This window comes from Phocoena sinus, chromosome 2 (assembly GCF_008692025.1).
Source record: "Phocoena sinus isolate mPhoSin1 chromosome 2, mPhoSin1.pri, whole genome shotgun sequence".
NCBI classification, from domain to species: domain Eukaryota; kingdom Metazoa; phylum Chordata; class Mammalia; order Artiodactyla; family Phocoenidae; genus Phocoena; species Phocoena sinus.
Window position 1 is genome coordinate 127,769,375 of NC_045764.1, and position 25,538 is coordinate 127,794,912.

At 36.0% G+C, this 25,538-nt stretch overlaps 1 protein-coding gene across 1 annotated transcript in view; it reads right to left on the minus strand.

Moving 5' to 3' along the window:
* SOS2 (SOS Ras/Rho guanine nucleotide exchange factor 2) overlaps positions 1-25,538 on the minus strand; it is a 99,518-nt gene that overhangs the window by 43,516 nt on the left and 30,464 nt on the right. Inside the window, exons 4-8 of the mRNA XM_032618892.1 lie at positions 25,313-25,477; positions 16,417-16,620; positions 12,106-12,249; positions 9,122-9,232; positions 5,412-5,510 (exon numbers count right to left, since the gene is read on the minus strand). Of these exons, the coding sequence (XP_032474783.1) occupies positions 5,412-5,510; positions 9,122-9,232; positions 12,106-12,249; positions 16,417-16,620; positions 25,313-25,477 (723 nt within the window). The remainder of the gene's footprint in view (positions 1-5,411; positions 5,511-9,121; positions 9,233-12,105; positions 12,250-16,416; positions 16,621-25,312; positions 25,478-25,538) is intronic.

Sequence of the window (25,538 nt, forward strand, 5' to 3'; positions counted from 1 at the left end):
TCCAGAAAAAGAATTCAGAATAATGATAGTGAAGATGATCCAGGACCTCAGAAAAAGAATGGAGGCAAAGATTGAGACGATGCAAGAAATGCTTAACAAAGACCTAGAAGAATTAAAGAACAAACAAACAGAGATGAACAGTACAATAACTGAAATGAAAAATACACTAGAAGGACTCAATAGCAGAATAACTGAGGCAGAAAAACAGATAAGTGAACTGGAAGACAGAATGGTGGGATTCACTGCTGCGGAACAGAATAAAGAAAAAAGAATGAAAAGAAATGAAGACAGCCTAAGAGACCTCTGGGACAACATTAAACACAACAACATTCGCATTATAGGGGTCCCAGAAGGAGGAGAGAGAGAGAAAGGACCAGAGAAAATGTTTGAAGAGATTATAGTCGAAAACTTCCCTAACACGGGAAAGGAAAGAGCCACCCAAGTCCAGGAAGCACAGAGTCCCACACAGGATAAACCCAAGGAGAAACACGCCGAGACACATAGTAATCAAATTGGCAAAAATTACAGACAAAGAGAAGTTATTGAAAGCAGCAAGGGAAAAACGACAAATAACACACAGGGGAACTCCCATAAGGTTAACAGCTGATTTCTCAGCAGAAACTCTACAAGCCAGAAGGCAGTGGCATGATATACTTAAATCAATGAAAGGGAAGAACCTACAACCAAGATTACTCTACCCAGCAAGGATCTCATTCAGATTCGATGGAGAAATCAAAAGCTTTACAGACAAGCAAAAGCTAAGGAATTCAGAAGCACCAAGCAAGCTTTACAACAAAAGCTAAAGTAACTTCGCAAGGCAGGAAACAGAAGAGAAGGAAAAGACCTACAATAACAAACCCAAAAGAATTTAGAAAATGGTCATAGGAACAGACATATTGATGATTACCTTAAATGTAAATGGATTAAATGCTCCAACCAAAATACACAGACTGGCTGAATGGATACATAAACAAGACCTGTACATATGCTGCCTACCAGAGAACCACTTCAGACCTAGGGACACATATAGATAGAAAGTGAGGAGATGGAAAAAGATATTCCATGCAAATGGAAATCAAAAGAAAGCTAGAGTAGCAATACTCATATCAGATAAAATAGACTTTAGGGCTTCCCTGGTGGCACAGTGGTTGAGAGTCCACCTGCCGATGCAGGGGACACGGGTTTGTGCCCTGGTCCAGGAAGATCCCACATGCCACGAAGCGGCTGGGCCCGTGAGCCATGGCCACTGAGTCTGCGTGTCCGGAGCCTGTGCTCCGCAACGGGAAAGGCCACAACAGTGAGAGGCCCGTGTACCACAAAAAAAAAAAAAAAAAAGACTTTAAAATAAAGAATGTTACAAGAGACAAGGAAGGACACCGTAATGATCAAGGGATCAATCCAAGAAGAAGATGTAACAATTATAAATATATATGCACCCAACACAGAAGCACCTCAATACATACGGCAACTGCTAACAGCTCTAAAAGAGGAAATCGACAGTAACACAATAATAGTGGAGGACTTTAACACCTCACTTACACCAATGGACAGATTATCCAAACAGAAAATTAAAAAGGAAACACAACCTTTAAATGATACAATAGACCAGATAGATTTAATTGATATTTATAGGACATTCCATCCAAAAACAGCAGATTACACTTTCTTCTCAAGTGCACACAGAACATTCTCCAGGATAGATCACATCTTGGGTCACAAATCAAGCCTCAGTAAATTTAAGAAAATTGAAATCATATCAAGCATCTTTTCTGACCACAACGCTATGAGATTAGAAATCAATTACAGGGAAAAAAATGTAAAAAACACAAACACGCACCTATGGTCAACTAATCTATGACAAAGGAGGCAAGGATATACAATGGAGAAAAGACAGTCTCTTCAATAAGTGGTGCTGGGAAAACTGGACAGCTATGTGTACAAGAATGAAATTAGAACACTCCCTAACACCATACACAAAAATAAACTCAAAATGGATTAGAGACCTAAATGTAAGACCGGGCACTATAAAACTCTTAGAGGAAAACATAGGAAGAACACTCTTTAACATAAATCACAGCAAGATCTTTTTTGATCCACCTCCTAGAGTAATGGAAATAAAAACAAAAATAAACAAACGGGACTAATGAAACTTAAAAGCTTTTGCACGGCAAAGGAAACCATAAACAAGATGAAAAGACAACCATCAGAATGGGAGACAATATTTGCAAATGAATCAATGGACAAAGGATTAATCTCCAAAATATATAAACAGCTTATGCATCTCAATATTAAAAAAACAAATAACCCAATCCAAAAATGGGCATAAGACCTAAATAGACATTTCTCCAAAGAAGACATACAGATGGCCAAGAAGCACATGAAAAGCTGCTCAACATCACTAATTATTAGAGAAATGCAAATCAAAACTACAATGAGATATCACCTCACACCAGTTAGGATGGGCATCATCAGAAAATCTACAAACAACAAATGCTGGAGAGGGTGTGGAGAAAAGGGAACCCTCTTGCACTGCTGCTGGGAATGTAAATTGATACAGTCACTATGGAGAACAGTATGGCAGTTCCTTTAAGAACTAAGAATAGAATTACTGTATGACCCAGCAATCCCACTACTGGGCATATACCCAGAGAAAACCATAATTCAAAAAGACACATGCACCCCAATGTTCACTGCAGCACTATTTACAATAGCCAGGTCATGGAAGCAACCTAAATGCCCATCAACAGACGAATGGATAAAGAAGATGTGGTACATATATACAATGGAATATTACTCAGCCATGAAAAGGAACGAAATTGGGTCATTTGTAGTGACGTGGATTCATCCAGAGACTGTCATACAGAGTGAAGTAAGTCAGAAAGAGAAAAACAAATATCGTATATTAACGCATGTATGTGGAACCTAGAAAAATGGTACAGATAAACCAGTTTGCAGGGCAGAAATTGAGACACAGATGTAGAGAACAAACGTATGGACACCAAGGGGGGAAAGTGGTGGCGGGTGAGGTGAGGGTGGGATGATTTGGGTGATTGGGATTGACATGTATACAATGATGTGCATAAAATGCATGACTAGTAAGAAAAGAAAGAAAGAATAAAAAGGTATAGGGAAGATAATCATAAAAGATTTGGAAAAATTATAAATACTTAAAAGATATCTGCACTCAGATTGCTTTACAAGCATCTTCAAGTTTATGTACCATCTAAAAGAAAGGGAAAATAGAAATCATAGAAGATACTTTTTGTACTTAAGCAAGATTCATACTCAAAGAAAAAGTTTTACTCCAAGTCAACAGATTAGCATATAAATACATATAAATGTTCATTTGTAGGGGTTTTGTGTGTATGTATTTATTAAAATAAAATGTGCATATTTCTTTTTTATGATTCTTTGCCTTATTTTTAATTAACTGACCAACTACTAGTCCCAGTCACAGTGGCTAAGAGTACTTGGAGTCCAGTAATTAATTGGTAGTAAAAGTAGCTGTGGCCTCAGGATGAGTCAGGGCATCATAGTCAATGTCTGATTTTAGATTCAGATCTCAGAGATTTTAAAAACCAATCATCCAGATAGGAGAAAAAAGTAAGCTTCAATTATAGTCAAGCTGGGATTTTTAAATGTTGGCAAATATTAGAAGGCAACTCTGACTAATGATAGGACTTACAATTAGACATGAACATTCTCTAAAAAATTTTAGGAATCTAAATATACATCTGGGGCTGCTAATGTATTAGTCGTACGAAGCCTACACACATAGATCTCATCAGTGAAACTAAACTCTTAGAAAAAATATGGAATATACTAAGTTTTAATTAATGCACAACAAGAAAAACAAATAGAAATATGAAATGCAAAGACAAGTCACAGAAGATATTTACAGTGGCAAAAGACTTGAATAACCCTATAAAAGGTTATCGAAAAGGCCAATAAACATATACCCAACCACATTAATAATCAAGAAAATACAAATTAAAAACACCGCATACCATTATAAATACACCATATGACAGAAAATTTAAAATATGAAAATATGCATAAAGAGAGACATCACCTGCATTCTGGTAGGAGTATAAACTGTAAAACTCACGTTGGAAAACTGTTTGACATCATCTATTAAATCTGAAAATATGCACACCCTATGACCAAGCAATTCCAACCCTGAGTATATACTCTAGAGACACAAAATGCATGCACATGTGTACCAAGAGATATAAAAAGAATGTCCATAGCAAGTGTTATCAGTAATAGCAAAAAACTGTTGTTCAGGGTCTTCCCTGGTGGCGCAGTGGTTGAGAGTCCGCCTGCCGATGCAGGGGACACGGGTTCGTGCCCCAGTCCGGGAGGATCCCAGATGCCGCGGAGCGGCTGGGCCCGTGAGCCATGGCCGCTGAGCCTGCGCATCTGGAGCCTGTGCCCCGCAATGGGAGAGGCAGCAACAGTGAGAGGCCCGCGTACCACAAAAAAACAAAAACAAAAAAAACTGTTGTTCAACCAGGAAAGGATAAATAAATCATGGTTTATTCAAACAATGGAAGAAAATTAAACTAGAACAACATACAACCACATCAATGAATCATACAAATATAACTTTGAAAGAAGATAAAAGACACAAAATAATATATATAATTTGATCCAATTGATTAAAAAGTTCAGAAACAGGCTACATATATTTCTAGTGATATACACATAGGTGGTTAAAGTAAAGAAAAGCAAAAAAGTAATTACCATTAAAGTCAGGGTAGTGGTTTACCTCTGGTGTGTTTACGCATTACATTTATTTATTATAAAACATGTTTATGTTTTTATACTTTTCTCTATGTATATAATATATCATAATAAAGTTTATACTACATATTAGAACTTTAGGAATTCAATATATTTTTACGTGTACTGATCTTTAAAAAGAGTTCAACTTTTACCATAATTTTATTTTTTAATTTGTTGCTTGGTTTCCAGCTATTACACTGCATACTGCATGCGGAAAAGGTGTCAACTTTAAAGTGTTTTTCTTGACAAGTTATAACAAGATGGAAGTTTAGAACAATGCTATACATAAAAGTTATTAATTACTTATATAAAATAAGAGTTAAACCATTGTTGCTGTGTGTCTCCAAAATATAATTTTTAAAAAGTCAACGTTTTTATGATGTTATTACTTTGAGAATTTATATTATCAAATGATAAAGATACATTTTCCTCTATCTACCACTTGGAAATGATATGAAGATAAAAAATATAGGTGTTTCTCTATGGTCTGTGGAAAGAAGGGAGACATTTAAGATACTTTACTTTTATGAATAAAAAGTATGGAAAATAACATCAGATTTAAAAAAAGGTTTTAAGCCTCATAAATGCAACTATTTTTTTGCCTCAGGAAGCTTTCATCTTACCTTTAATAATTCAAAATAGTGCCAACAATGATATACTGGCACCAGCATAAGGCGTGGAAGGACATAACGAACTGCCTCTTTAAAACCATCAGCAATGGACTGCAAAGCAAAAAGACAAAAAACAGTATATCTCTGATATCAAGGTTATGTAACAGTAGTGCCTAACAGAAGCAGATTTTAAGAATACAAGTTACAGGGAATTCCCTGGAGGTCCAGTGGTTAGGACTTGGCACTTTAACTGCCGGAGCCCCGGGTTCAATCCCTGGTCGGGGAACTAAGAACCCACGAGCTGCACAGTGTGCCCCCCACTCCGCCCCAAAAACAGAATACAAGATACAGACTAACAAAACTATAACAGGAAGAATGTTCTATATTGAAATTGAAGTGCTGTAAATCAAGTTTTTTCCTCCTTTAAGTTATCAGATAATTAAATATATACATTTCATCTTTCATGGCTAAAATAACTTTAACAATATTCTTCTCAGCTTTTCTTCAAAAGTTTTGGCATCCACATACCCTAAAGGAATGCTGAAAAGCTATGTACTGTCTCACACATTTTTATGTCAATTTTATTAAAAATGTTTTAAGTAGTTACAAAGAATGTGTTTTGGGGGATGTGGTACATTGTAGATGTGATTTAAATATATTTCATCAAACAATGATCAAATAAATTTCAGATTTAGCTCATTTAATTTATGAAAAATGTCTGTTATATAACTTAATTGATAAAGCCAATCTTCAATGTCAAAATAAATAGCCAGATCAGACTAAATTTCTGCAACAAGTCTGACATCATTCTTAACTTGAAATACACATGTTAATGTCACAGTCTTACATACAGCAAGCATCTGGAAGAACCTCTGTTTCTAACATAAAACATGCAGGTATGAGAACTTTACAAGCCTCCCCTCTCCTTTACCACAATGTCCAATGAATGATGAAGTACTTTTTAAAAAAGGTAATATTCACCCTTGTTACAAACTTCTCATTTCTTAATTTTTAGATAAACATGACAAGACAAAGGTAGATATGACATTTCAACTACCGAGAGTTTTTAACACAATCACCCCATCCCCTGCTTTTGGAACCCTTTTGGCTTTGCACTCAATAAACTCTCCTTCAGGAGCAATCCTTTTTTTTTTTTTTCTTTTCCCTGGCTGGTACCCTGGAGGTTTTTACACCTTGGATCAATGCATAATGAAAAATTCAATATGACAAGAAGTAATGTGTAAGAAAAATTGGAAGAGAATGCAACAACACAAACAAGGTTAGACTAGAAACTAATTCCCTTAAATATATCTGTACCCTTATATTGCCTGGAAAATCTTAGTGTATAGCTAGGGTTAGGTATATCCCAGTTTTGAAAACTAATAGTCTGCAGAATAAATGATTTTGTAAAATTTATAAGGCATTTAAAAGTTACTCATGTTGATTTTAAATGTCATTAAGGCTGACTTATCTAAAGTGGTATTTCTCCTCATCAGGTAAATACAGACAGAAGCAATATACAAAGTGAAGAAAAGGGTTCGAGATGCTGCTTTTAAAATATATACTCATAGGTAAACCCTCCCATAACTCTCACCTATTGTTAACTCAAGTAAACTATAATTTGTTCAACAGACTTTTACCAGGATATGCAGAAATTAATTTCTTTTATCATTTAAGATAGTGATACAGATTATGCTAGATATAATTTTATATATTTTACATACAGTGCTTTAAGTGGAACCAAGATGAAACTTTAAAATTAGCCTACAAAAATCATTTGTATTGTTAATTAGCACTGAAATGGCTACTAAAGTGCATTCTAAAATATTAATGCAATGTGTTTATAGTGTAAGGAGTCCTCTAAAAACAACACAAGCTAATGTCTGACTGTTTAATATGTGCCAAATGTGCTTAGTGTATTCCTGTTTAATTTTCATAACCGTAAGAGGTATACATTATCATCATCATTTTACAAATGAGCAAACTGATTCTCAGAGATGAAGTGAGTTGATCAGGGTAAGACAACTATTAATTGGCTCAAAGCCAGAAGTTCTGACTCCAAAGCTCATATTCTTAAAGTATGCCTACATCTTCTAAAGAAGTTTTGTTGTGTGTTTTTAATAAAAAACTTTTATTAAAGTTTTTTGAGAAAACATTACTTTTTCATTTTACAAATGAAGAATCTGTTTTAAGTTAATACAGTACAAGTGAGTTTGGCCTGAAAAGGGGTTTTATATCTAACTCTGAATTTTACTGAATATCTGGAACAACAGCTTAAATAATTGGGTCTTAAATTCAAATTTCAAATCCCATTCAAATCCCACAGTAAGAATTACTAATAAAGTAAGAATAAAACAAGAAATGTTGTGAGTGCTTTTGATGAGTATGCAAAGATTTTATAAGCAGATTTTTCCATTTAACTAATGCCTACTTCATGGTTTATATGAATATATAAGATTTAACTTAAAGAATTATTCTTTCAATTAAGTAAATTTTGAGAATTAAGTGTAACTTTTATTCCAAGTTGACAAGTTTTTGAGTAGAGCAGAAGTAGAAGATGATAATAATGGGAACTCACAGTAAAGGAGGGAGGCAGGTAAGTTGTTTTGAACATTTATATTTGAAGTCCTCGTGGGATATTCAAATGAATTAGTTCAAAGGTCAGCTGGTTATACGAAAGTATATACATACACACACATACATCCACTGTTCAAAAGAAAGTTATGACTTGAGAATACAAATAGGAAGTCACCAGCATATAGGTGAAAGCAAAGGGCATGGATAAAGTCACCGAAGGATAGCACAGAGGAATAGAACAGCAGGGGCTGCTAACAGAAGTTGGGTAACACCTGTAACTATGGAGACTGAGAAGAAACCAGAGAAGATGGAAATTAGGTGTAAGTAGTATCATAGGAGTCAAAAAGGACAACAGGGGTACTAATAAATACTACAGACATAAATATGAAATCAAAATATCCACAGGATTTGGTGGTTAAGTTTACTGTCAAGGGCAGTTTTTAGTGTTACATCCTGATTAGAACACAGATGGTAACAGTTTGAGGGAGAATGATAAAAAGTAATATGAAGACAACTGGCTACAAATGGAAAAAACAAAAAGGGGACGAGCTAGAGTGACAAAGATTTGTTTATTTATTCGTTTGTTTTAGGACAATAAAGATTTGACCATATTCATATGCTAAGGGAGAAGAGCCAGTCTAAATGCAGGAAGTAGTAGTCAAGGATCATCAATGCCAATGTTACCTTCTTTAAGTGTTGAGAGAGTAAAAATATAATTTTTACTCTCTCTCCACTTACTCTCATTTTATCTAACTGCATTACTGAGCCAATTAACTTGCATACTCTCCATTAATATATCTACCTCCTTTAAATGACAGGTCTGATAGAGAAATCTGTATGAATATATGTGAGGATATTCTCCACTCTTCATGATTTTGGTTTTATCTCCTGTAGGGAATAAGATCCTGAAATAGCTCTCCATATTCATCTCTACATCTCAGATCCAGAATGTGCCAGATTTTTCTAGTCAATCAGTATTTGTGATGGTATTCTATAAGAGGTTTCCACATTAAGGACAAATTGAAAGAACTCAAGACAGAAAACAGAAAACCACCTAGAATAGGCTTACAATTAACAGATTTTGAAGGACTGGTGAAATATTTCTTTAGTCGCTTTATTAAAAATAATATTCAATTTAAGTTTACCTGAAAGTGTAGAGCCACTGCAGGTCTGGCCATCAACTTACTGAAATGTTCATTAAATTTTGGTGAAAGAATATCCTGTGATAATGTTTCATAAGGATCAAATGCTTGTTCCTATTTTTTTTAAAAAAGGAAAACGTGTTAGGTTTAAAAGAACATCTTTTCTACTAATATGGTACAGATTACTTAATGGCAAATTTTTATTTAAGTCCTCCATGAGGTGTCAGAATTTTTTTTATTTCAGGGACAAATAATAACTATGGCTGTAACTTGGAAATGTTTAATAAATGTAAGTAATGACCTTGGGCAATGGATGACAAGAAGTTACTGGTCTTAAGTTAGGTCACTGACTTGTGGTCACAAGTATCAAACTATTAAAATGTATACACACATTTACCCCAGATAAACAAAAGGTGTACTTATTAGTAAAATAAGGCCAGGATTTGAAATTTCAGTTAGGTTTACCTAGGTTGAAATGAGTTTACACTGAGGATTATTTTCAAAGGAAGCAAAAAGTGATATTCCCACTGTTTTATCCACTCTCCACTTTTTCAAAATTAGAAAAAGAAAGCAAAGACTAACATACAGTAAACTAACAAAACAGAAACTGCCCATATTTTGTCCATGTTTATACTGAAATAAATTCCTATTATTTTATAATAATCAACATCTCCAATGTTTAGCTAGAACTAAGATTTGTTTCATTGTTGTATGTTAAAAATGCAGTATGTTTTTCAGAAAATAACAAGTGTTGGCAAGGATGCAGAGAAACTGGAACCCTTGTCCACTGCCAGTGGGAATTGCAAAATGGTGTAGCCCCTGTGGAAAACAGTTTGGCAGTTCCTCAAAAAGCTAAACAAAGAATTACCATATGACCCAGCAATTCTACTCCTAAGTATATACTCAAAAGAACTGAAAACAGTGACTCAAACAGATACTCATATGCCAATGTTTACTGTAGCATTATTCACAATAGCCAAAAAGGTGGAAAAAGCACAAGAGTCCATCAACAAATAAACGGATAAACAAAATGTGGTACATACACACAATGGAACATTATTTAGTCACAGAAAGAGAGTTCTGATACATGCTATGACATGGATGAACCTTGAAAACATTATGCTAAGTGAAATAAGCAGACACAAGAGAATATTGTAATGATTCTACCTTTATCAAATATCTAGAATCAGCAAATTCACAGAGACAGAAATAGATTAGCGGTTACCAGGGGTTATGTGGGAGGGAAGAATAGGGAGTTATTATTTAATGAGTAGAGTTTCTGTTTGGGGTGATTAAACAGTTTTGGAAATAGATAGTGGTAATGGTTGTATAATACTATGGATTTAATTAATGCTGTTAAACTGTACACTTAAAATGGTTAAAATGGCAAATTTTGTTACATGTTTACCACAAAATAAAAATTAGAAAATACATTTTTAATACATATTTTTGAACCATGATATCTTTAAGAGTACAACAAGCAACCAGACTACAAATTAATATGCTAAGATATCACAATATTAAAAAACTTTAGAGCAAGCCTGAATATCTCGGTTAGGCATCAGTAACTGAGTATTTCTATACTATCAGTTCCATTGTCTACAAAATGGATGTAATTAAAGTGACTTACATTTTCAGAAAAATTAGGAAGAGATTATAAAACTAGTAAATTTACATGATATCTGAAGAAAGCACTTTTAATACCTGTTTTCCAGAAGAAATAAAAATGGCCAATGAGTATGAAAAGATGTATAACATCATTAGTTTAAAAAAAAAAAAGAAAACTCAAAGAACAATGAAATATTGTTTTTTCCTACTAGACTAGCAAAAATTAATGGGGTAATAACAAAAATTAATGGGATAGTGAAGATATGGGTAAAAAGAGGGCCTGCATATACTGGAACTTATCTGGAAGTAAATTTGGCAGAATGTTTCGAAGTTCTAAAAATGTACCTAGTCTTTAGTACCACAATTCCATTTCTAGGACTGCATCCTAAAATAATTACTAGGCTATGAAGGCATTATACAAATATGTTAGTATTGTTTACAATAACAAAAAGAACTGAAAAAACCTACATGCTTAATAATAATAGTTAAAATATAGTGTCTCCATAGAACATGGTAGTTTCAGACTTTAAAAGCTGTGTTGAAGTATATTTACTGGCATGGAAAATGTTCAAGATATCGAGTGAAAAAAAACAGGTTATAAAATAGTAAGATCCTATTTTTGTAAATATACACAGGTTTGTATGAATATGCAGACAAATGTTCATAAGGATAAATAAATCTTATAAAGATAACTAATCTCTAGGTATTACAAAATGAAGTTATTTTTGTCTTATTATATTCATCTATATTTTTCTGAATATTTTTACAATGAGCTACGTTATTTTTATAATCATTTGAAGAACAAAAATATGATTTGCACTTTGGGAAAAAAATATAAACTTCCTTTTTCATTTTTGGAAATTAAGACTAAAATCCACAAAAGCTAAACAGCTATGGTCAATAAAATTTCTTTTCTTTCACCTTAAATGCATTTGCCATTAAAAAAAAAAAAATCTTGGGCTTCCCTGGTGGCACAGTGGTTGAGAGTCTGCCTGCCAATGCAGGGGACACAGGTTCGTGCCCCGGTCCGGGAAGATCCCACATGCCGCGGAGCGGCTGGGCCCGTGAGCCATGGCCGCTGAGCCTGCGCGTCCGGAGCCTGTGCTCCGCAACGGGAGAGGCCACAACTGTGAGAGGCCCGCATACAGCAAAAAAAAAAAAAAAAAAAATCTTAAACATTACTAGTCTATCAACTTTTGCTATAAATATTATCATAATTACACTATAAAGTGTCACCATAAAGACAATGTAATTTTAGTTTGCTATTGGTTAAATCGTAAGTATTTTTTATAGCAGCCAGCAGTGTCTTCTAATTTTCACAAATAATATCTTAATACAGCACTTAGGACTTTAATGAGAAACCAGTTTTGTAAACTTGCCTCTGCCAAATCTTCAAAACAGCTTCCAGCTAAGGGATGAGGGCTGCTTTCATCAGTCATTTCAACTGTGTCTTCAATTAAACCTAAAAGTTTCACGGTCAATTCATGTATATCTAAAATGTTACTGAAAATCTTTTCAATATCCTAAAAAAAAAGGAAGGTTAAGTAAGGCATGTCAGTTTCAGAATTTCATTTAAGAATTACTAAATATAAGTAATGTACGTGTTAAGGATATTATTTTCACCCAATCACATACCAGTATATTTCAAGACATAAAATATTGAATATATTCTAAATTATAGCAAAAGTCAATCATGAATAAAGAAGAGAAATTTAAAAACCTCTTGGATTAGATTTAGAATTATTGAACAAAACTATACAGAATCTATATTTTCCAGTAAATTTACTGTAAATCTCATATGGTGGATGACTTAAGCAACTCTTTACATAAAGAATTTTGGCATTTGAGTATTTTAAAATTGGCTAAGTGCTAAAAGTCTTGATCAAGGTCTCACAGAGCTGGTTAATGACAAAAGCTGGGATCAAAATGAAGATCTGACTCCTAATCCAGACACAAACTGGTTTCACAATATGTGGCGTGTCTCTTGAATTTGAGGAGGAATTAAAGATTTCATTCAAGCTCTCAGGTGTGACTTTTATCCGGGTTAAAACATGTTAAGTCCTCTGGAAACAAAAAGACCATAAGACTGATTATCCAGGTTATGGCCAACTATTTTTATTCACTCTGCACCTTGTAATGAAAGCATCACAGATTAAGGAAACTGACAGACCTGAGTTTGGATTCTGGCCCCACTACTTGCTAGATGAGTGACCCTGGATTAGGACAATAATGACAATTATAACAGTTTACATTTCTTGTTATTATGTTCCAGGCACTACTGTAAGTATTGATTACTTGACATGTAATTTCAAAACAGCCTTATTAGATAGATACTATCATCATCCTCATTTTACAAATGAGGAAACAGGCACAGAGCAGTTAAGTAATTTGCCCAGGGTCACACAGCTGGTACATTAATACCTACCCATAAAGCTCTTAAGAGGATTAAACGAGATGATTTCTATAAAATGCTCCTGGCATATATTAGGCCTTCCACAAATGTGAGCTTTCTGAAAACATAGGAGTAGGGCCCAAAGGAGTAAATTAAAATCAAGAGTCATTCATTCTTTTATCAAATATTTACTGAGTTCTATGCTCTGACCTTAGATGGCCTTTATTTCAAAAGTTTATAGCCTCATTTATGCTGAAAAAATATAGTAGATATAGAGATAGAGAAAAGGGATTCTCTCTTTCTCTTGACCCTTCAGTATTATAATAAAAATTTTCTATCAAATCAGCACAAATTCAGTGAAAAGAGACCCATAAAAATTAATTCCTGAGGCATGAAAACTGACGGGACACAGAAACGGCAACGAGGATAATATTAGCTAGCAGCAATTGTTATTAGTTAACAGCATTTGTTAAGCTTTTAATTTTTCACACCACTATAGACAAAACCCAATTATACTGTGGTATAAAAGAACCAAAATTCAAGTTCAACCTCCATAACTTATCATAACTATTTTATGTCAATTTCCTCACCGGTAAGGTAGAAATGATAATACCTGTCCTACCTATCTCAGAGAATTGTTAAGGGTCACACAAAATAGGAGAGTACTTTAAAAAACATAAAATGTTGACTACTTAAGGCAGTGTGTCCAGTAGGAGTTATTATCAAATGTTAAACTAAATATGCATTTTTTTAAAAAAGGATAAAAGCCAATTAAAAACACCTTAAGAATGAAAAAGCTAAATCAGGGACTTCCCTGGCAGTCCAGTGGCTAAGACTCTGTGCTCCCAGTGCAGGGGGCCGGGTTCAACCCCTGGTCAGGGAACTAAATCCCATGTGCCACAACTAAGAGTTCACATGCCACAACTAAAGATCCCACATGCTGAAACTAAAAGATCCCACATGCCACAACAAAGACCCGGTGCAACCAAATAAATAAATAAATATTTTAAAAAGAAAAAAAAGCTAAATCAGTTCCTAATCTTAAGCACTCGGCCAGCTGTGTCTGAGCATCACTTCTATTAACTCATGTAATAGTTATTTGGTGGAGGAAGTCAGGAAGTAAGAGAAAAGCCAAATATTTAAAGTGAAAGACACTCAGGGACTTCCCTGGTGGCACAGAGGTTAAGAATCCGCCTGCCAATGCAGGGGACACGGGTTTAAGCCCTGGTCTGGGAAGATCCCACATGCTGTGGAGCAACTAAGCCCGTGCGCCACAACTACTGAAGCCCGTGCACCTAGAGCCTGTGCTCCTCAACAAGAGGAGCCACCGCAATGAGAAGCCTGTGCACCACAACAAAGAGTAGCCTCCACTTGCCGCAACTAGAGAAAGCCTGCACGCGGCAACGAAGACCCAATGCAGCCAAAAATAAAAATAAAAATTTTTAAAGTCATTAAAAAAATAAAGTGAAAGACATTCAGACATCTAAGAAAAAACAGATCACATGAGAAATGAAGGAAAGAAAAATAAATCTAAATTTAACCCCCCACAAAACAGTATTTGTCTAGCTAGATTCCTTAGAGTGGACTTCAGACCCTAGAGAGGTAGGAAAAACATGGACAAGTCTCCCTGGATCCCCATCCTACTCACCCCATTCCTACGCTGTCTTCCAACAGTGGAGCTCTGCCTTTGCTTATTTGACATTCTGTATAAACTTTTATTCTTCAAAAGTTCCACTAGTAAAACTTTAAACTACACCCTAAAGTGCTTACCAAAAGACAGGAAAAAGCATAAGTCTTTCTTTTCTAGACCATACATTTCTTTCACCATCTTCAAATGAATGACTATAAATCTCAAATACTGCACAGCAGAAAAAGATCTTTTATTTTTTAAATTTTTTATTTTTGGCTGTGTTGGGTCTTCATTGCTGCGTGCGGGTTTTCTCTAGTTGCAGCAAGCGGGGGCTGTTCTTCATTGCGGTGGCTTTTCTTGTTGCGGAGCATGGGCTCTAGGGTGCGTGGGCTCACTAGTTGTGGCTTGCGGGCTCTAGAGTGCAGGCTCAGTAGTTGTGGCGCACGGGCTTAGTTGCTCCGCGGCATGTGGGATCTTCCTAGACCAGGGCTCGAACCCGTGTCCCTTGCACTGGCAGGTGGATTCTTAACCACTGAGCCACCAGGGAAGCCCGAAAAAGATTTTATTCCAGTGTAATCCCCCTAATTTTGTGTCTAATTTTCATTGTCACTGCACTTATTATATATTAGTATAACAATTCACATATTAAAAAACACACAATATCCCCAATGTTCATAGCAGCATTATTTACAACTGCCAAGATATGGAAGCAACGTAAGTGTCCCTCAACAGATGAATGGATAAAGAAGATGTGGTATATATACACAATGGAATACTGCTCAGCCATAAGAAAAAAAATGAAATATTGCCATTTGCAGCAACATGGCTGGACTTGGAGGGCTAAATGAATTAAGTCAGACAGAGAAAGACAAATATCAAGTATATGTGGAATCTAAAAAATACAAAAAACTAGTGAATATAACAAAAAAGAAGCAGACTCACAGATAAAGAGAACAAACTAGTGGTTACCAGAGGGTGTCGGTGGCAATATAGGGTGAGGGAATGGGAGGTAAAAATTACTGGGTGTAAGATAGGCTACAAGGATGTACAGCAATTCCCCTACATACGAACGAGTTCCGTTCCGAGAGCAGGTTCGTAAGTCCAATTTGTTCATAAGTCCAACAAAGTCAGCCTAGGTACCCAACTAACACAATCGGCTATACAGTACAGGACTGTAATAGGTTTATAATACTTTTCACACAAATAATACATAAAAAACAAACACAAAATATAAAGAAAACATTTTTAATCTTACAGTACAGTACCTTGAAAAGTACAGTAGTACAGTACAACAGCTGGCATACAGGGGCATGTTTGCATCTTTGAACGTTTGCAACTTGAAGGTATGTATGTAGGGGACTTACCATATTGTACAACCTGGGGAATATAGCCAATATCTTATAATAACTATAAATGGAGTATAACCTTTAAAACTTGTGAATCACTATGTTGTACACCTTTAATTCATATAATATTGTATATCAACTATACTTCAACAAAAAATCTGAAAAAAATGAAAAATAGACAAAGCTAAACAACCCCACAATACTATATAAAACAATATTTTTTCTACATACTCATAAAGTATATGAAGTTACTATTTATGATTTTAAGCTACTATATGACTTTTTGGGGTAGACAGAATTTCAAACCCAAAAAGGTACTTACAGAAGGTTTAAACAGGTCTCTGTCAGAAAGAAAAGCTTCTCGAAACACTTTTATGATCATATTTAGTTCCCGTAGATACTGTCTTTCTTCTGCAATTTCCGTTCTGACAAGGTCATAGTAGTTTAATTCACCTGAAGAACTAGGTTCATCTTCACAAAGAGAAACCAAGCCTATGTCATCCTGATCAAACATGTCCATCAAAACCTAAGAAATATAAATCAGTAATGGATAAACTTATTTTCCTTACTGTTATAAGACCATCTCAAAGTACTTGGAATTAAAACATTATTAAACAATGAGAGTTGTGTGTATTACAGGCTAAAATTGTAAGAGAAAATCCAAAATAAGAGAAATATGAAAAGTTGAAGTGAGATAACGTTCAAACGAAACTGGATATGGAGAAATAAATATTTATGAAAATAAGATAAATCTAATAATGAAATATATATATACATATATGTACATATATACATGTATGTCTGTGTGTATATAAATACAGGTACATACGCACACATAAACATAAAATATATAATAGCAAAAAGAGCACACATTTGGAGAACAACAATCTGAACCAAAATTCCAGTTCTACCACTTACCTGTGATTACAGACAAGTTATTTATTCTTTTGAAAGTCAGATCCCTTATCTGTAAAATGTAACTGATGAAAGAATTCAATGAAGTAATGGACATAAAACGCATACTGTTAGGTCTGGCAAACAGCAGGCATCCAAAATGGTAGCTTTTTGTCCTACTGTAAGGATGCTTATGTGCACTTGAGTAGAGTTTAAAGGAGAAAAGTGAAATGATACGCAAAATGTATTAACAGCGTGATGCTTTTCTGATGCATATTCACTACATCAACAACTGCTATTAAGTTCATTTGTTAAAATCAAGCATCTCCTGGAACTTCCCCTGGTGGTCCAGTGGTAAAGAATTCGCCTTACAATGCAGGGGATGCAGGTTCCATCCCTGGTCAGGGAACTAAAACCCCACATGCCGCGGGGCTACTAAGCCCGTGTGCCACAACTGCTGAGCTTGCCCGCCTCAACTAGAGCCCACGTGCTCTGGAACCCACGCACCATAGCTACAGAGTCTGCGCGTCACAACTAGAGAGAGAAAATCTGCACACCACAACGAAAGATTCCACATGCCTCAATGAAAATCCCATGTGCCACAACTAAGACCCAACTCAGCCAAAAATAAATAAATAATATATAAATCTTAAAAAAAAAATCAAGCACCCCACAGATGCTTAAATTGCTATAGTGACAATTTCCCCTTTCAGAAAATAGTGAAGATTGCTACTATGTTTTTAAGTCAACCAACAGGCAAGAACTAGCTGTATATCAAAAGCAATAGGAAAAAGGTGACCATACTTCTTAGAATTAAAAATAGTTTTAAAGGAAGAGAAAAATTGGACCTACTTAATTATATACTCCAGACTGACTGAAAACTACTTTCTTAGAGTTTAGGGGGAAAAAAAGGCACAATCCCAAAAAGGAAGCTCCAGAAAGTAAAACAATTTCAAGGGGATGAGAGGAAATTCTAACAATACAACATGAGATATTCATTCATTCATTCTCAAAAACATCTATTGATCACCAGAAATTGTGCCAGATGTTAGTAAGACACAGCAATATGCAAAATAAACATGAACCCTGCCCTCCTGATCTTCTTTTAAATCTAACTGAAAAATATTTCTTAAATCTGGTCAATTCTCTCCATTCCCCTCCATGCTTCAAATCAGACTATTAAGCAATCACATCTATTGAAAGGTCTTGCAATATGATCTCCCTGCCACTGGTTTCTTCCCAGCCCCAGTTTCAAAATTATGTTCCTAAAACCAAATTTGTGTCATACCCTACCTAAAAACAATACTGGATTTCATTGCTTTCAGCACACAATTCTAATTTCATGAAGATAAAGGCCATTCACAATCTAATCCCAGCCCACTTCCCTAGCCTCATCTCCTGTGATACTTTAAAATCCATCTTCTCCTCATTGCCCCCCCTCCACGAAACTTACCCTCCTGCCATCATTACCTCTGATTCCCAGCCACATTAGACCTTTGAAGAAACCATTGGGGCTGCACAGAGAATTAGCTAATGAAATCTGATTTTAAGCAGACACGCAAAAGAACAGAAGGTATGACACAGAACAGTCTTCTCTTCCCCACCAGAGATACTTTTAAAGCAGTCTGTACTTGCTCTAATTTCTTACTTCTCAAGCTCACTACTCTATTGAAACTGCTCTCACTAATGACCTTTGAATATCTTTTTGTTTTCTCTAGTTATTAACACAGCTAACCAGAACTTCTTAAAACTTTCTCTTCCCTTGGCTTCTCATACACCATTCTGTCAGTGAGGCCTCCTTCTCTACTACTCACCTTTTCCAACATCCACTGCAGGGTTCCATCTTTGGAACTGTTTTGGTCACACAACACCCAAAATCTCGAATGTAAATGCTATAGGAGTCAGGTAGATAATATCATGTTAATACATAAGAAGAGGTGATGGGGAATGTGGCAAACTAGAAGGTGCGTGCACCTAAAGAAGAAAGGCACTGTTCAATGCCAACTCTTCTGTCAGGCCTTTTCATTTTCTTTTCTCAAGAAGAGTCTGGAATATAGATTTTTATGAAGAATTTTCATATTTGTAAATATAAACAGACTGCAAATAATTCAAAATTTTAAGAAATAAACCTGGAGTCCTTATTCACTATCAGGCCACCAATCTGAAACATCTACTACACTTCCTCCTGAGTGAGCTCATCTTCTTAAACGATTTTCAGTTACTAGATAATAACTCCCTAAACATTTATCTCAGCATCTCTTTGGACCCTAGGCAAGTGTTACCAGAAGCTTGCTAGATATCTCTGTCTGACAAACCTATACATGTACACTCTACTTCAGAATCACTAATCACAGCATCATCTCCTTGGCTGTCATAGCTAGAAAACTTGTCACTACCCTAGACATAACACGTCTCCAACTTCCACACCAAATCAGTCCCCAAATCCTGTTAACTCCAACTCAGAAACAGCTCTTAAATCTCATCAGTTCCTTCTATTCTCCTGTCTAGAATGTCTGCTCCTACTTCTCTTTCCTTCCAACCCTCACATTTATTCATCTGATAAATCCCTAGCCATTTTCATCACTTAGCTAAAATATAATTGTCTTTGTATAGCTTTTCCCAACTCTCCCTGAACTCTATCAAAATCTTTTCCATTGGCTTCAGTCCTCCATTAGCAATTCTCTCTCTTTTCTATATAAGCACCTAATTTATATTGACATTTCTAAGGATAAGAGCCATGATTTCATCTTAAAATCCATAGCATTTGATACACAGTAAATGCACAAAAGATACTTACTTAAAGAGCATATATGTAGGGCTTCCCTGGTGGCGTAGTGATTAAGAATCTGTCTGCCAATGCAGGAGACACGGGTTCGAGCTCTGGTCTGGGAAGACCCCACGTGCCGCGGAGCAACTAAGCCAGTGCGCCACAGCTACTGAGCCTGCACGCCACAACTACTGAAGGCTGCGTGTCTAGAGCCCACGCTGTGCAACAAGAAAAGCCACCGCAATGAGAAGCCCGTGCACCACAACAAAGAGTAGCCCCTGCTCGCCGCAACTAGAGAAAGCCCACACGCAGCAATGAAGACCCAACGCAGCCATAAATAAATAAATAAATATTTTTTTAAAAAAGAGCACATATGCATTTTATGTTGTAAACTGTTAGACTTGTAATGAAAGGCTAAAGCCCAAGTGAGTTAAAGATGAGAATAAACGTTAGGACAATAAAAGCATTTTTTTGGTCATGTTCCAAATAAGAATAATAAAGGAGAATTGGTTCTTGGAACAGATGGAGTAATATTACAACAAAAGAAAAAATACAGAAGTACTCAACTTCTATAACATCTGGGCTCACAGAAATAACCTTCTACAGAGCAGCTCTGTGCTCTCTTACTCTCTCTTGCCTTTCTTAAACATGAATTTTCGTCTTAAGCATGTATGTTCTATTTTTCCAGTCTGAATATTATTTTCCTTAATAGTTACAAGTATATTAGGGGTTGAGCTCTAAAATTCCTTCCTATGACCATCTAACTATTCTCAGCAATCTTTGATGTGCCAGAATACATCATATAGTCAAATGCTGCTTTTATTTTTAAGTGTAGAAAAAAGGTTAGTTGTCAAGTTCTCTATCAAATTATACGACCTTGTCTAGGAAATTACACAGAATCCTAGAAAGCATTTATTTGAATAGTTTATTAAACAGATGGTTTGTGAGCTCTTGAAATAGTGATCACAGGAAATCAGTTTAGATTTACTAAGATCACACCATGTCACACTAATCTCATTAATCCATTCACATGACTAGTCCCACAAATAAAGTCATCTGTATCTTAGCTAAACCTAGGACAGTCTCTCATGACAAACTTGGAATCACAGTAGAAAAAGATGGGCAGGGGACTTCCCTGGTGATCCAGTGGTTAAGACTCTGCACTCCCAATGCAGGGGGCCGGGGTTCAATCCCTGGTCAGGGAACTAGATCCAGCATGCCGCAACTAAGAGCCCTCAGGCGGCAACAAAGACCCGGCGTGCTGCAAGTAAGACCTGGCTCAGCCAAATAGATAAATAAATGTTAAAGAAAAAGAAAGAAAAGAAAAGGATGGGCAAACTACAGCCCATAGGCCACAGTGAGCCTACTGCCCTTTATGTAAATAAAGTTTTACTAGAACACAGCCCACACTCATTGGTTTATGGCTTCCTTTCTGCTACAAAGGCAAAGATGAGTAGTTGTAAGAAAGACGTATAGCCTACAAAGCCTAAAATATTCAGCCACCCATCTGGTCCTTTACAGGTAAAGTTTGCTGACCCCTGAATTAGACAAAGAGGTAAAACAGTAGCTGACGAAAAGGCCATAGTGAAAAAAAGTGGTCATTTATTAACCTGGAAGGATGCCTCTAATAACATATGTGAGAAGTCTCATCTCTTAAACTTTTCCAATATTTTTAACAAATAATTACAACTAAAACAAACTAAGTTTCTCAGACTGGCATATATTACAAAAAGCTGGTATGATATCTACAATGATGAGTGACAAAATTCGATTTTTATAATATCTTGATATGCTAGAGCATAGTCTCAGTAACATTACGAAGTTTTATAGAGAAAAACTTGAGTTCAAATTTAGATGAAAAAAATATCAACAGCACAAGCTGTAAGAAATCAAAGATATAAGAGTATCTCATGTGGAAAGTCCCAGGGAGCTGAAACATCTGCAAATTCATTAAGCAAACAGAGTGATATGTGTGCCCAAAAAAGTTAATGCTAAAATTATAAAAGAACAGCATATAGAATAAAGGAGGTGAGCCTTTCATTGTACTCTGTGTTGGTCAGACCAAATCTAGACTGTTGTCTTTAGTTTTAGAAATCAGTGTAAGAGCAACGCAATAATGAGATCTGAAAATCATGTCACAAAAAGATTGGATTTCAAAGTCTCAAAAGGTAAAAATTTAGTACATGGAAAAAAGCTTTAAATAACAGAATGACTTATTCTGAAAAACAGTTTGGTCTTATCTAATGTAGTCCAGAAGAGAGATTAGAATTAGTGAATGAAAGTTAATAGGAAATTCAGATGCAAACTATTGTACATAGTATGGATAAACAACAAGGTCATACTGTATAGCACAGGGAACTATTGATATATTCAATATCCTGTGATAAACCTGTGTGGATTGGTCTCTTGTAATTCTGAGACTGTGTAATTGTTTAGAATTTAACTGCTTTCACCTTTAAAAAGAGTCATGGAAAAGGTAACTGACTCAGATACGGAATAAAGTCTCTCCTTCCCACAGTCCCTCAATAATCCTGTCCAAGGCCACTGTTTGAGGGCAGGGGGAGGGGAGGAATAGGGCAAATAAGGTAGGAATCCCTACACGAGGGTGTGAGGAAAAGCTGAGGGGGCCTGCCTCAGCGTGCTAGCTCCTGAGAGGAGTAGGGAGGGTGTTTACTGGGGGCGGGGGCTCACAACCTGGCACAAGAGGTTAGAGATCATTCGGAGTAAAGAGACTATCCATATGATAGGGCAGCTTGATTCACGGTGCTGGAGCCCTAGTGGATAAGAAGGGTATTTGCAGGGGAAGGTGGACCAGCAGCAGCAGTGGTGCAACATGGGATTGTCAGAACTTGAGTGGAGTATGGAGAATGTATACAGAGAAGAAGGGTTTCTATGCCAAAATACGGTGCCTACACCAGCGGGGGGAGAGAGGCCTGCTGGGAGACTGGTCACATACAGAAGGATTGATCAAATAAATAAATATATTAAGAAAAACAGGAGCCAGGTTATCTCACTATCAGATAAGGGAGTTACAAGTGTAAAAAGGGGAGGCTAAAATGAATCCAGTGGTGTTGAATGTGGATTGAAGAGATCTGTGAACTTATATAAAGATAGATGAGAAATAAATATAGATGTGTATGTATATATGTATATACACACAAAAACACACACACACACACTCCCTAATTCTGCCCTCTAAGAGACCAGAGCAGTGACACTCCAATATCAATGAGCTCATCTAGCACCAAGATCTTGGTTTCTAAATACCATTCTCACTAAAAGGAACCAGGATTTTTTAGAAACCAACTAATTCCAGGCTTGAGCAGCAGGTAAAGAACAAGTTGAACCTGGAGCATCTTGTGTCAAAAGAACGTGTTCAAAGAATGATAGGGACAGAGAAGCCAAACTGAAGGAGTTCCCATTGGCCAAATCTGAGACAATCTGAATATTAAATAATGAAGTGACAGGTTATGTTCCACTGAATAAGAATCAATGAGTCCATATTAAAATAAACAAAATAAATAAATTTATTTTTGTGATGAGGAACAAGATATTTACATAGCCTTAAAATATTCCACAAAATATTTATTAATTACAAAAGGGAAAGGAGTCCTTTAAAGTAGAGAAGCCTAGAGGATGAACCCTTAATCAAGTGATCAAAGTGACTATCACTAGTAATGGGATACAGTGAAATTGTATGTCATGTAAGAAAATGCAATGAGAAGAACTCCTATGATATTCCTGCCACAGATCCATAACCTAAATCTTATCAAGAGAAAACATCAGAAAAATTAAAGGAAGGGGCATTTTAAACATTAACAGGTATAATCCTTAAAAACGTCACTGTCATAAAAGTTAAGGAAGAATGAAGAACTGTTCCAGAATGAACAAGGAGAAAAAAGATGCATGACTACTAGACACAGCACATGATTCTGAACTGGATCATTTTGCTCTAAAGGACATCACCGGGACAAGTGGCAAAACTTGAACGGGGTCTAAGGATTACATAATATAATGTATCCACATTCATTTCCTGGATTTTGATTGTCATACCGTGGTTATGCAGGAAAATGTTTTTGTTTGTAGGACACACTAAACTATGTTGGCAACCTACTCTCAAGGGGTTTAGGGTACAGGGGAGTATTTTTATTGAACATACAACTTTTCTAAAAGTTTGAGCTAGAAACAAAGTTAACAAAACCATGTAATCACTTTTTTCATTTTTTCAGAAGTCAAAATAGAAATAACAAGGAATTTCTACTACGAAATTTAAGTGAAAAATCATTTTTGGGACTACGGCATAGTACAATCACTCTCAATCATAACTGCACATCAGAATCACCTGTGATAGTTTCAAAAATTTTGAAAATTCTGAGGCTTAGAAGCCCATCCCAGGCCAAGTAAATCAGCTCTGGGGGTGAGTATCAGTATTCTCTACAAGCTTTCTGGTAATTCTGATGTGCAAAGTGGAGAACCACTGGCATGTGCCAGGTCCTGGGGTAATTCACCCTTAGAGGTCTAGTTCAGGTATCTTCTCTATGAAATGTTCCTGGTCCCCCCTATGCCACAGTTACTCACTTTCTCCACCACCTTTGATTTATTTGTATAATAGTTTTAATTACATTGTGCTGCCATTATTTGGTTATAATACTTTTATTTCCCACTAAAATAAACTCCTTCTAACACAGGGATTGCTGATTTGTTCACTGTTGTATTTTCAATGCTCAGGACAGTGACACACATAAGAGGTACTCAAAAATGTTGATTTAAAAAGTAAGAAAAAAAGGAGGGAAAGTGGGAAGGGAAGAAAAGGAGGAGAGAGGAAAATAAAGAAATGACTCAATTTCTTTCCTCAGTAGCTTACAGCCAGGAAGAAAGAAGATAAGTAACAAAAAATTATCAAAAGGAAGTAACTCTGGCATGGCAAAGTCTTCTCTCTACCTGTGCCCCAATGACCCATGCTGTGAAATCAAAGCATGTTTTTCAAAATTACTTCTTAAACGTATCTGAATATTCTGTATTTATTCTCCTTCTTAAAGTACAAAACTCAAACTACTTTTCTTAAACTGGTTTGAGGCTTTGGATGTTTTTTCCTGTAGGTAAAAAATTCGTGCTGGAAAAAAAGAGATTCTCATCCTGTCACATGCTAAAAAACCTGAAAATATCATTGTTAGTCTGTAAAGCCACCATTTTTCTGTCTTCCAACACCAGTAACTATAAAAATCACTAATGTAATCATGTATTAAAAAACAAAGGTATAGGGCTTCCCTGGTGGCGCAGTGGTTGAGAGTCTGCCTGCCGATGCGGGGGACATGGGTTCGTGCCCCGGTCCAGGAAGATCCCACATGCCGCAGAGCGGCTAGGCCCGTGAGCCATGGCCGCTGAGCCTGCGCGTCCAGAGCCTGTGCTCCGCAACGGGAGAGGCCACAGCAGTGAGAGGCCCGCATACCGTAAAAAAAAAAAAAAAAAAATATATATATATATATATAAAACAGAGGTATAAGTGACATATAGTCTCTGTCATTCAGGTTAAGTTTAAATACCTTTTAACACTTACCTTATCTGCACACATTGACACTTTAATGTCCTGTTGGGATATTTCATAATGTCGGATATTAAAAACATAATTACCAGCCAATTTCAAAATATCAGCTGAGATATACTCTAGTACAGCCACAATATATAGGGACACATGGTAGTCCACTTTGTACCCTAAAACTTCCTGTGGAAAAAATAAACAATTTAATTCCAAAAAATGGCAGCACTGTCAAGTAGCAGTTAAG